Source organism: Gavialis gangeticus, unplaced genomic scaffold (assembly GCF_001723915.1).
Source record: "Gavialis gangeticus isolate Ggan-Ray unplaced genomic scaffold, GavGan_comp1, whole genome shotgun sequence".
NCBI classification, from domain to species: domain Eukaryota; kingdom Metazoa; phylum Chordata; order Crocodylia; family Gavialidae; genus Gavialis; species Gavialis gangeticus.
In genome coordinates, this window is record NW_017729034.1 from 94,327,105 (window position 1) to 94,340,186 (window position 13,082).

The 13,082-nt window shown below is 44.5% G+C and overlaps 1 protein-coding gene across 2 annotated transcripts in view; it reads right to left on the reverse strand.

The window, feature by feature from the left end:
• Positions 1-1,419: 1,419 nt before the first annotated feature.
• The window catches only part of LOC109304749 (vacuolar protein 8-like), an 86,852-nt gene continuing 75,189 nt past the window's right edge, over positions 1,420-13,082 (reverse strand). For both annotated transcript variants that reach the window (XM_019527551.1, XM_019527550.1), the window contains exons 11-14: positions 9,937-10,051; positions 7,625-7,759; positions 5,050-5,175; positions 1,420-2,323 (exon numbers count right to left, since the gene is read on the reverse strand). In XM_019527551.1, the coding sequence (XP_019383096.1) occupies positions 2,202-2,323; positions 5,050-5,175; positions 7,625-7,759; positions 9,937-10,051 (498 nt within the window). In that variant the 3' untranslated portion in view covers positions 1,420-2,201. The remainder of the gene's footprint in view (positions 2,324-5,049; positions 5,176-7,624; positions 7,760-9,936; positions 10,052-13,082) is intronic.

A 13,082-nucleotide genomic window follows, 5' to 3' on the forward strand; every position in this document is an offset into this window, starting at 1 on the left:
AGCACCACTTCCCTTGGAAGTTGGTTCCAGATCCTAGCTGCCCTGACAGTGAAGTAGTTCTTACGGATGTCTAATCCAGACCTCCTCTCCAACAACTTGTGGCCGTTATTCCTTGTTATGCCAGGGGGTGCTAGGGGAAACAAGGTCTCTCCCAAACCCTTCTGGTCCCCCTAGTGAGTTTATAGTCAGACACCAGATCCCCCCTCAATCTTCGCTTGTGAAGGCTGAACAGGTTCAGGTCCCGCAGTCTCATTGTAGGGTCTGCCCTGTTGTCCCCGGATCATGCGAGTGGCCCTCCTCTGGACCCTCTCAATGTTGTCCACATCCCTCCTGAAGTGGGGAGCACAGAACTGGACACAATACTCCAGCTGTGGCCTGACCAGTGTCGCGTACAGGGGGAAGATCACCTCCTTGGTCCTACTCGAGATGCACCTGTGGATGCACGACAAGGTCCAGTTAGCCCTGCCAACCATGACCTCGCATTGTCGGCCCATGTTCATCTTGGAGTCAATAATGACTCCAAGATCCCTTTCTGCCTCCATGCTCTCAAGAAGGGAGTTTCCCATCTTATAAGTGTGCTGGTGGTTACTGCTGCCCAAGTGCAGCACCCTGCACTTGTCAGTATTGACTTGTGGCATCTCTCATTGGACTTGAGGCACCCCTCCATCGTAACTTTTGTGAACTGAGTGGTGCCTTGTTTCAAAAACTAATTTATATGTTACAGTGCTTACCTACTTGGAAAATGACTGGGCAGCAACACAGGGATGCAATCAGGCACCTGGGGCACAGGGCAGCGGACATTTGTTTGCCACTGCAGTCACTCTTGTAATTACACAACTGCCAACAGCAGACACTTTTTTGCCCTGTTCTGTGCCCTGAGTTAATACCCAGGTGGTTTCCCCATTTGCTCCTCCTCAGTTATGGCACAGGGGCCAGGCATTGGTGGAGGCATCAACAAGCCTGAACCTGCACTGACCAGCTTATCGCCTCATACCTTGCTTATCACTTCACAACTCACAGAACCCTTCAAAGGACCTTGTGGCACCTCAGGTTGCTGTGGCACCCTGGTTGAGAATCAGTGCTCTGGCTCCTGTCCATGGGAGTGTATGAACCCGCTGGTATTCTACTTGTGACCCAAACTGCATTAACTGAGCAAAGCAGCTTGTCTCGCTTCTGTTCACACATCTGGGAAATGTATCTATATTTACTAAGGTGGTGTTGGTCCTTATTGGAGGGCAACACACTTCTGAAATCCAATGGTTTATTGTTGTTTACATAGTACAATAGAAGATGCTTCCAGGACAAGTAGACCTACAATCCAGCTTAACAATGGAGGACAGCCAAAGAGCATAGAAGGTCTAGGATTACACTAGCAAGACTGCAAGATACTTTCTTATGTGCATTCTTTCATAAGGGTCTTTTGTGGGGGGGAGAGAAGAGTTTGCATTTTTAATATGTTAATACAGTTTGGGAGATTAAAGGTCTTCAAGAGTTTGCAGTTTGGAGGTTGGAACTACAAGGTGCTAACAATGGGTGCAAGGAAGCAGTCAGACCGTGGGGTGGGAGCATCATCCCTGGACTACTGCTAGGGACTGAAATATGACAATTTGCACTTTCCCCATTCAGCTTGATCCACCCTTGACATATACAAATATGATGCAATGGGGTGCCTCACACCACGCCTCCATTACCATATTCTCTGGCTTCTTTCCAGAATTCTGTGGAGTGCAGAATTACTAAAGGTGAAAGACTGGACTGGACTTATCTTTCACATCTGGGCAATTTCAGGACCCTTCCTCCTGCCCTGCCTGCCCTGTAGACTGAGGCGCAAACTTGTACAAGGGGACCCTACAAAACTGCCAGAAAGACTCCCTGCACCAACAGTATTCACCAAGGGGACTTAGAATGATAGTTGCTGTTCTCTCTGCACCAGTTCTGCTGGCAAAGAGAGCCCTGGAACAATTATGACTCAGGCTCAGAGTCTTCAAGATTTGGTCCAAAACCCATTCTAAAGACAAGAGCAAGTCATCGACCACTGCATAGAAGCACTGTTCAAACTCTAGCTGGCACTGAACAAAGACAAGTAACTATACCACATTCTCTTTATGTAAACTAATAGGGCAGCATGAACTCTAGTCTGAAAGAAGACCAGACCCTGTGTATATTCTTCTCAAAGCTTCCATGGCTGACTAACAAAGGGGTTAAATGTCCATGTGGCTGATAACCACCCTTAGAAGCTTTTGTGTTTCTTCTGTCTGTTGATGGACCCTCTCAAGATGCTCCATCAGTTGACTTTGCCTGATGGCTGATGAAAATTCTGGATCTAAGAACAAAGGAAAACCAGTGTGTGATTATCCAGCCCACACAAATGAAGTGTCCTGCCCAAATACATGCTCTTCCTATTAAATGTCTATAGAATTTAGTTATTCTTTCCACAATAAACAGGATTATGCCTTACTGTGTTATCTGTGATACACATATGCTATAATCTCCAGGAAATGTACACAATACTCCATTACCACAAAAAGGAAAACAATGACTATCCCCACATTTAGGGCTTCATCTTCACGGGAGGGTATGCCACTTATCTTCCCCAATCAATTCACCCCAGAGCTCAAAAGGTTGAGTGCAATGCTACGATTTCTCATATAACACTACAGAATGATACAGGTAGGCCATGAAGCTGACTCAGAGCACGTGTATATGTGATGTATTTATTTATTAGTTTGGATGCATTCTTTCATCTGATGTCTAGTTTTCCATACAAAAATACTATAACAGTTTTAAAGGACATAATTAAAATGAGTAGTCCTAGGAGATGGGCTCTACCAATTTCCTTTTCATTTGGTTTGATAAGCCTGCTCAGTCAGATTTTTATATTGCTATCTTTCAGAGGATGATACGTCATATAGATTTTTAAATATATTTTATTGTCCTCATGTTATGAACTAGATAGCTTTCCACAAATGGGAAAGCATTGTGCAGAAAGGTTCATTGATACTAAATCAGATTAAATTTTAGGCCTGTCAACCTTATACAATGCCCTCCATGGACTGAAAGGAGATTTGATAAGTCTTTCCATCTGCATGGAAATTATGAAAAGTATGGTGATTGACTATTCTCTGTCACTCTAGGTAACCAGACTAGGAGCAATTGCCCCAAACTGCAGCAGAAGAAATTTTAGGTTGGAAAGTAATAAGAAATTTCTGACTATAAGGCTGGTCAACCAGTGGAACAGGCTGCCTGGAGAAGTCAAGGAACCTCTACCCCTGGAAATAGTTTCATAGTTAGTAGGGTCGGAAGGGACCTGAGCAGATCATCAAGTCCAACCCCCTGCCATGGCAGGAAACAGTACTGGGGTCAAATGACCTCAGCAAGGTGATTGTCAAGCCTTGTCTTAAAGACCCCCAGGGTAGGAGCCAGCACCACTTCTCTTGGAAGTTGGTTCCAGATCCTAGCCGCCCTGACCGTGAAGTAGCGCCTCCTGATATCTAGCCTAAATCTACCCTCTGCCAGCTTGTGACCATTATTCCTAGTCACTCCTGGTAGTGCTCGGGGGAACAGGGACTCCCCCAGTGCCTGCTGGTCCCCTCTGACTAGTTTGTAACAGGCCACTAGATCCCCCCTCAGCCTTCTCTTGTGGAGGCTGAACAGGTTCAGGTCCCGTAGCCTCTCCTCGTAGGGCCTGCCCTGCTGCCCCCTGATCATGCGAGTGGCCTCCTCTGGACCCTCTCCATGCTGTCCACATCCCTCCTGAAGTGCAGCGCCCAGAACTGGACGCACTACTCCAGCTGCGGCCTGACCAGTGCCACATAGAGGGGGAGGATCACCTCCTTGGACCTGCATCTGTGGATGCATGACAAGGTGCAGTTGGCCTTCCTGACTGCATCCCCACACTGCCGGCCCATGTTCATCTTGGCATCAATGATGGCTCCAAGATCCTTTTCTGCCTCTGCACTGACAAGAAGGGAGTTCCCCAGCCTGTAGGTATGGTGCCGGTTGTTCCTCCCCAGGTGCATCACCTTGCACTTGTCAGTGCTGAATCCCATCCTATTCTCATCCGCCCACCCCTGTAACCTGTCTAGGTCTGATTGCAGCCTATTCCTCCCTTCTAGCATGCCCACATCCCCCCTATGTATTTAAAAAAGGACTTCTTGTTGTCCTTGATCCAGGAAGCTAGTCCCAGTTCCATCTCCGCCTTGGCCTTCCTGACTGTCCCCCTGCATCCCTGAGCAACCGCAGTATAATCTTCCCTGGTGATGGCCCCTCCTTTCCATTTTCAAAACCAAGTTAGACAGAACTTTGATTGAAATGGTTCAGTCAGGGATGATCTCACTCTGAGCAGAGGCTGACCTAATTGAGGTCCCTTCCAGCCCTACTGCCCTATGATCCTATGTAAAAGACAAAAATGTGATAAGGGCAAACCATTATGCATTCCCCCACCTCTTATATAAAGACAATTTAAGCAAGGAAGCATGAGCAAGAAGGTAACTGGTGTGTGATCTTCGTACGTGTTTTATAGGAGTTACGTAGGTAGTAGCAGATGTTCATTTCTAATGACTGCCATCCATGCCTCTATTTGCTCATTTGTTTAATCAAACCAGCATTTGTTTTGGACATGGATTTTGAACTTTGCCCAGTACTGCCTCGTTTCATCTCAAAAGCAGCTTTGTCACGCAAAGAGCACACCCACCTCCATGTAATATTAAATAAAGTTGTATAATTGGCCTTCTATGTCTCTTCATCAGGGACAACTCATGATAAAGCCTTTTCATTTTCAAACACTCAAATGCCATCATCTTTAATCTGTGAAAAATATTCTCTTTGGTTAACTAATTGTGTCTTAAAAGAGCCAAGGTGATTGCTACCCCTGGATACACCCTTCTTAGGTGAAGAGAGTCACGGAAAATTACATACCTCTTCCAGTGATGAGGACTGCATATGAAATTTTTGATCTAATGCAGCAAATGTAGCGTGTTGACATAAACAGTCAAGATTTAGCTGTGCCTTATATCCTATATACTGGTACTGAGGGATCATGGGACATACCTTCCTGTAATTTGCAGATGGTGGAAATGCCCAGCTGCTGAAAACGAATCTCTCGGTGGGTGAGAAAATTCATTAGGTAGTACTGAATCTCTGTAATGTGGTATTTCAACAGAGACCTCACCTTTTCTACAACAAAGGGCAAGGGACCAGAAGAACAAAGAGAAACAATTAAAACATTTATTTTTAATTGATTTTGTAGGGCAATGGCTGAAACCAAGCTAAGCATGTGATGCCATTTCAAAATGTTATCATTACTGGCTCAGTGCTCCTTTTCCCAGTACATGCTCTATTCTAATTGTACAGGACAATAAAAGGGCCTCCTCATGTTATGAACCATCACTGTCATGGATATTTCAGCTAAATTGCATGCATGATTTCTGCTGAAACAGTTGATGCAATGGGAGGGTAATAGTTATGTGAAGCATGTGCTGGTTCATGGACATCTCAGACTATGGATTAGCCCTTCATACTGCCCCATCTAGTTCATAAATATGTAAATATGTCAAAAGCTCTATGCAGGATTTGTGCCTTCAGGCAGCCGAACACCAAATAAGATTTTTTCTCTGTTTTAAGATGTTTGATGCAAGGATTTAAGTAGGTTTGAGTTTTCCCTTGTTAGATCCTTTCAGTCCTAATTCCTCTTGAGTCGGAGTGGGAAAGAATTTGAAATGTAGCTCCCCCTTTCCTTGGAGAGTGGTGTCAAGGAAAGATGCAGACTCCTGCATTTCTATCGACTGCAAATATACTTTTTTACTTGGTAAACTGAAAGGATCTAAGGATCATTGAGCAAATGCACTGGGCACAGAGATACTTAATATCTCAGCTGCTAATGTAATATTCCTTTCATTAACAGGAATTCAGAGATTACTGGCTGAATTCTCAAAGATCTACTTTCCCAAGGGCTCCAAATCATTTATTAACGACTAAGGATGAGAAAACTAGCTGTTTTTCAGTGGGTGCATCTGAAATCAACCCAGGTGGAACTTCTTGCTTTGAAAGTTTGCAACCTCTTTTACCTATTGAAGGGCAATGCAACCATATGGCTTGGACTAAAATATTCGGTCCGGTGAAGTAGGGAGAATGATCATGTTTGTGATCTGAAATGTGCTCAAAATAGGTTCCTTTATATTCCACATGGTGAGAAATGTGTTTTATACCCACCCACCTCTTTGTCTATCCTGTTTAAGGACTTTCATCACATTGCTAGATGGCTAAAGCACAAGTCTAAGCACTAGAACAGAGATAGACAAAAATACAGCCTGCAGGCTGGATTTGGCCCACCAGTTGATTGTATCCTGCCTACAGCTGCTCGCACAGTGCTCTGCATGGGGCTGAGCCCTGCCTAGAGCATCCCGTGCTGTGCTCCTGCCTGCATCCACCCCATGTCAGCCAACAGCACTGTCCCAGCCCCAGCCAGCACACACAGCTTCCCAGCAGGGTTGCTCCAGCTGCTGCTGCAGCCACCAAAGTACTCCAGGCAGCAGGTAGTGTGGGAAAGTGGAGGCCACCGTGAGGGTGTGTGTCAGGCATGATGTGCCCAGCCAGGCCAGGGGGAAACTGCAGCCGGGCAGCTGCTGCCTCAGCACAGGGGTCTCTCACTTCCAGCTGCCTTCCACCTACTCTGCCCACCCAGCATGATGAGTAGCCAGCTGCAGGTGGCTGGATGGGCAGATTGCAGCCTTGCCAGGAAGCTATGGCTGGTGCAGGCAGGAGCGGGCTGCCCTGGGTGGGATTGGCCAGGGCTTAGTCCCATGAGAAGCACCACAAAGGTAGCCACGGGTCAGATGGGATGGGAAGCAAACCACACCTGCACTGCCCAGGCAAGCTCTGCTGCATGCACCCCTTGGCCCCCCGCTTCCTTCCTCCCTCCCCCCACCCTTGGCTGGCTCCCAGGACCTAATGTACGGGCAGCCCCCTACACACATGGTCACACCCGCCACACACACAACATACATGAGTAAGACTTTATTTTGAGCTACTATGCAATCGTCTCTATATACACTACTAAAAAAAAACCCCAAAACAAATCGGGACAAAAATTATTTTTTGAAATAAAATTTATATGTTATAGTAGATGTTTGATTTTTTAATATGTGATTTGTTTTTTTTATCTACAGTTTGTTAAAATGATATATTCTGAAAGATTTTGTGTATGCAGTCCTTGACAGCTCACCAAAACTCGTTAAGTGTCCCACCAGCTGAAATAATTGCCCACCCCTGCATTAGACCCTCAGCTGGTATACACTGGGATAGTCCTGTAAATTAAACATAGGAATCAGTATGATGAGTTGTAGCTCTACCTCTGCCTTGGCTTCTCTATTTCACCAAATCAAGTTCTCTAAGCTGAAGTGCCCTTATCTGTAAAATGGGAGCAGCAATACTCGCATGTCTTCATAAAGTGATGGGAGGCTACATTATACCGATGAAGTGTTTCTGAGATAAGATGAAAGCTGCTATAGAAATACTAATCTCTCTTTGGTGACTGAAGGCTGAAAAGACTCAGACTTGACATTTCACTTTCAGTGCATCTATGAATGTGTTGAAAATGCAATTAAATTCCATTCATAGCACTTACCATGACATATCACATGCTGGATAATGGACGCAGCTTGAAATGAGGGCTCTGTATGTTGCAGTTGGCCAGCTAGTTTCACTAAGCATTTTATTAGGGATTCATCCATCCACTGTAGCATGTGTAAGGCAGATCCTTCTGGGAGATAGGAAGGGATAAAAAGGCTGAATGATAGAGCAGGCAAAAAGCCATAGAGTCAGATCTTATTGCGCTTACTAGGCAACTAAGTGTGAGCCTACTCCATGCAGCTTGAGTCTCTGAAAAAGTGTACACAAATGGTGGTTGGCTCCCCTTCCTGTTATTTGTGACAGTCTTCACAGTAAAGTGATGGTGTGTTACAAAAGTAGGTGTGATAACTTTTTTTCCCCAGGGCCTCAGCTACCAGGTCCACTCAGGCACCTAAAAGGTGGAACAGGATCTGCTTCATTGGGTGTGTCTACATGTTGCCCTACAGCAACGTAGAGATGCACTATGTCACCATATGGTGCACTATGGCAGCGTAGCAATCATGCAGGTCTACATGCGATACCCAGCTATGTCACCGTAGCAGTGCACTCCCCCACTGTAGTACGCCGCAATTTAGTGGCAAAATCTAACTCTGCGTTGTGCGTGTCGTGCAGTAACCATTCGTATGGAAGCTTTAGTACTTCCAAAAGTACTAAAGAGGATCCTGTTCCACCTTATAGGTGCCGGAGTGGACCTGGTAGCTGAGGCCCTGAAAAAAGAGTCAGCACACCTACTTCCAAAAGGAAGTACAAAAGCACGGAGCTGTAGCAACGTTACTGTCTGGCGACATGTAGATGCGCCCATTGTGTTGAAATAGGAAAGCCCTTTGCACAGCTGGAGGAGCAGAAAGCACACAGAACTTTGGGTTCCAGGTCCTACGGTTGTGAACTCGATGAAATTTGCCTGAAGAGTCAGAAAGGGTAATCACTTTTATAATGGAAGTCCGAACACTGAGTGTCAGGCTGTGGCCTTGACACTTGGGCTGTCACTCACCCCAGTCTGTCACCTCCTCAGCTGAGCATTGAGGTGGGCATAGGTGGTCACAACCTAATATCTGGGCCTAGCCAGGGTCAGCTGACCCTTGATGCCTTCTTATAAAAACCCCTGAGCCAGAAGAGGAAGCGTCTGGGCAACAAGGCTCAATGTTGTACCCAGGCTGCCTCACCCTGGGTTTGTGCCTCTGACAGATTCTCTGGCTACCTGACCCACCTTACCCACAGACCTTGAGTTTGACCTGACCCTTGGCTCCCTAACCTGACTCTGTTTTCATCTCCCAGATACCCAACCTGGCTAGTCTCTTGACCCCATGCTCTGTCCAACCTTCTAGATCTCTTGACTCGGTTCCCCAGATGGATCTTCTAACTTCCTGGCTCTCTTACACTTGAATTCTGCACACCTCCCTCAGACTTTGATTGCTTTTTCTGACCCTGGGTAATCCCCACTACATGGCCACCCACAACCCATCATGACACTGAGCCATTCTACGAAATCCAAAAGCCACTTTGATCTGGTGGTCTCAACTGATCCTGTCATCACTGGACCCAAGTCCACTTCATTAAACTAACCAACATAAATCACCGCCCAGAGATCTCACCACTTGTGTGGTGAGATCTCCAAGTTCACTGGTTTGCCAGCTTGGTTCCTGCTAGAATTGGCACCTTGGCATGGCTCCAGAACCCAGAGGCAACCACCTCTCACCCCTTTTTCCCTGGCAACAAATTCAACAGTGGGCAAGGGGGCAAGCAGTGGCAGTGTTCACTCCTTGGGTTCTGGAGTCAGGCCAGAATAGGAGCTGTGCCAACAAGTGATTGTGTCCTGCTGACAGAGTTTGGGTCTCCAGTGCAGTCAGTTTTGAACCCTTTACAATATAAAAATCACTGCACAAAAAAACTACAATGGAAAAACGAAAGCAAGTTTGCATTTGGGCCTTTTTGGGTTTTTTTTAAGTTGCTCTCACCTGCTATAAGATTAATCCAGTACTATCAGAGAGAGATTACACATAAAAGTGGCTAAACCATCTACCAGAAAAGGGTTAGGCAAAATTAATTTTGATTAGGGCAGTTTAAAGCTTAAATAGTTCAAAAGGAAAGCCTTCAAACAATTAGGTCGGTTTATCATATCAGTGCAGTAGATCTAATTTTACTTTCATCATAGTTAATGGTAAAACTCCCTTTTGCTTTAAAGAGAGAAAAATTGGGCCCACTGTGTGTGTGCATGCTCACCTATGTTTGCTCAGTCCTTATCATCAGTAATGAAATATGTGTGCACACTGAGAAATTAAGCTGCTTACTGTGTAATTGCTCCCCTACCATGCTTTGCCAGCTCAGCAAGACAAGCTATCACATAATGAAGAGGTTCTTCTTGAACATCAGAAGAGAGAATGGTATAGAGGAGTCCTTCAAAACAGGAGCTTTCCATGATTCTCTATACCAAAAAAAGAAAGAAAGAAAGATAATATTTAGTACTTACATGGTGCTTTGTACTTTCCAAGAAGGTTAGAAATATGTACTAATTCATAGGTGTACTGAGGATCAAATAGATCAGTGGTTAAAATGGCCCCTAGGCTTACTAAGAATAGAACAAGATGTGTTGGGAACACCAAATTCTGTTGGGAACGAAGAAACTAATTCCACAGCTCAGAGTTTTCAGGAGCTATCCTGATTTCAAATAAACAATCACATAACTCACAATGTTTTCAAGATCTTCCTATGACCTCAGATGTCTCTTAGGGTCACAAAATATTGTGATATGGGTCTTTGTGTCTGTCTGTGCTTAACAACAATGTCAGCAAGTGCTGATATTTTGACACAGAGCCAAAGTGTTGCATACTGCATGCTGTGTGGTACGGATTACTTTCCTCAGAATTGCCGCTAAATGTCTGACAATTTTTTGGCATTCAAATGCACAAGAGAGCTGAGATGTAGTTTCATTAGAGCAATCAGCAAGGGATAGGCACCATTATGTTGCCAAACCTTGCAATGTCATATCAGCTTGCGAAGTGTTTACGCAGTGTTGTGCATCTACAGCCTTTTGGTAAAGCACATGGAAAATACAGTTTTAAAAACTTCATGATATTTTTATCCAGCCATCCAGCATTAGCTCCAGCATCATAACTATGGTATGTCCACTGAAGTCAAAGAAAAACCCAAAATACTGAAGAAACATTGGCATTTTATGTCACGTGTTAATATATTTTTTGGTTTTCTTTGTTTTTTTAAATCTTTAATGCACATCACTTGGCAGTACTGTGCACAGGACTTTCTAGCCAAAAGCCATGACATTGTGTGCCCCAGTTTACTCATGGATCTGGATAAGTCACCAGACTCCAACACCTGGAAGCAATTTGAGGAAGAGCCACTCCAAACAGCAGTTCTTTTTCAGGTCTGATGTGTCCCCTGGTAGGTCTGAACTGTAAAAGGAACTGAGGTCCCCCCACTCAGAAGCTAAAAAAGAAAGTAGCCAAATACATTGCTGAACCTAAATCAATGATGCAAGGGAGAGCTGTGGTGAGCTGATAGGTGTTTGCATCATATTGTGACCTACAGTTAACCTTGTAGCCAAAACTTGAAGATAATGACCTACATTTAGGTCACTATCACAATTTAAGCTAAATTTATGCTACAAGGTAGGAGGCGAAGCCCAGGACTTCCATGGTAGCATTCTCTGAAATGCTTCCAGTACCACGCACAGGGCCAGTTAGACAGGCAGAGCTTCAGAGTAGAGAACTGGGTGACCTTTTGGAATAGGGGGAGTCTGGGATGGTCTCTACCTGAGCCAAAATGGTACCAAACTGCTGACACATAATATTAAAAAGGTGGAAGAACAGCTTTTAGACTAAAAATGGGGAGAAATCTGACAGGTGCAGAACAGCACACAGTTCAGGCTGACACACCCTATAGAGATGAAGCAATAAAAAATGAAGATAAGAAACAGAAAAGACAAGCACAGGCAAATACCTTTAACAGTTATAAAGTCACAAAGAAGCCAACCAGTAATCGGCCAAGCCAATAAAGAGTACACATGCTTTTATACTAGTGCCAGAAGTCTAAGATCAAAGGTCAGGGAACTAGCAGTAAATAATGATATTGACATAATAGGTATCTGTGAAACAGTGGAATACAAAAAATGCTATAATACCAAGATACAAATTATACAGGAATGATTGAATAGGATATACTGGTGGGGAAGTGGCACTCTACATCAAAGACTCCATCAGATCAAATAGTGTTGATTTTTGAACTGAAAAAAGACGTACTCTTTGATAGAAATTCTAGGTTGCAGTAGAAAAGAAGTATGTCTGGGAATATACAATTGACCCCCGACCAGAAAACCTGATAGTAATGGGTGACTTCAACTGTCCACAAATAGACTGAGTTCATCTAACATCAGGCTGTGATTTAGAGACCAAATTTCTTGAAGTTATAAAAGGCTGCCTCTTGGAGTAGTTAATCCTGGAACCTACCAGAAGAAAGGCCATCCTAAGTAGTGCACTAGATTTGTTGCAAAGGGTAAATGTTAGTGAGTCGCTCTGCAATAGTGACCACAGGGCAGTTGGGTTTGACTTCTATGTAGGAGGGGAGAAAAGTAGAAAATCTACCACAGTAGTCTTTAATTTTAAAAAGGGAGACTACACCAAAATAAGGAAGCTAGTTAGACAGAAGTTAAAAGCCCCTAAGGAGATGAAGAATGTGCAAACAGCATGGGAACTGCTAAAGAACACCATATTAGAGGCACAGAACAAATGCATTACCACAAATCAGAACAAGAGAAAATGAACCAAAAGAAAGCCAGCATGGTTTAATGACAGAGCTGCAGAGGTAAGAACCACAAGAAAGGATTCTTTCAAAAAGCGAGAGTCAAATTCTAACGAGGAAAATAAAAAAGAGCAAAAACGGTGGCAAATCTGTTACCTCTCAACTCCACATTGTTGGGGAACCCTGACACAGGACGCAGCTTGTCTGACTCACAAAGAATTCCCCCCATCCTCTACCTAAACAACAACTGATTACAAAAGACAATGAAGATGCAGTGGGAGACGCACCTAAAGCCTTCCAGATAAGGATGACAAAAGTGAAACAACTGCCCTAGGTCTTATTTGCATCCAAGATAGAACCAGATGACAATTCATTTACATGGGAGATGGAGAACAGAAAGCCCAAGCAAAGACTGCAGTGAATTCTGGGATCAGAAAAGCAGGGAAGCACTGCATGATGGGGAATTTGTGCTCCAAATGCTAATTAACCCACATTTACACACGCCCAGCTCAGCAGTTATCACACCAATTCTCCCCCACCCGACAAACGCACCTCATCTAACCAGAACTAAGCAGATGTAAAGTTTAATAGGCATCTTGGGCTGTACATTCCCTGGTCCCACTATTTAAACTTGACTGACTAAAACTCAGTTGCCGGGTTAGCAAATGCTGAGGCAAGAAACCGAGTCAGAGGGGGTATGG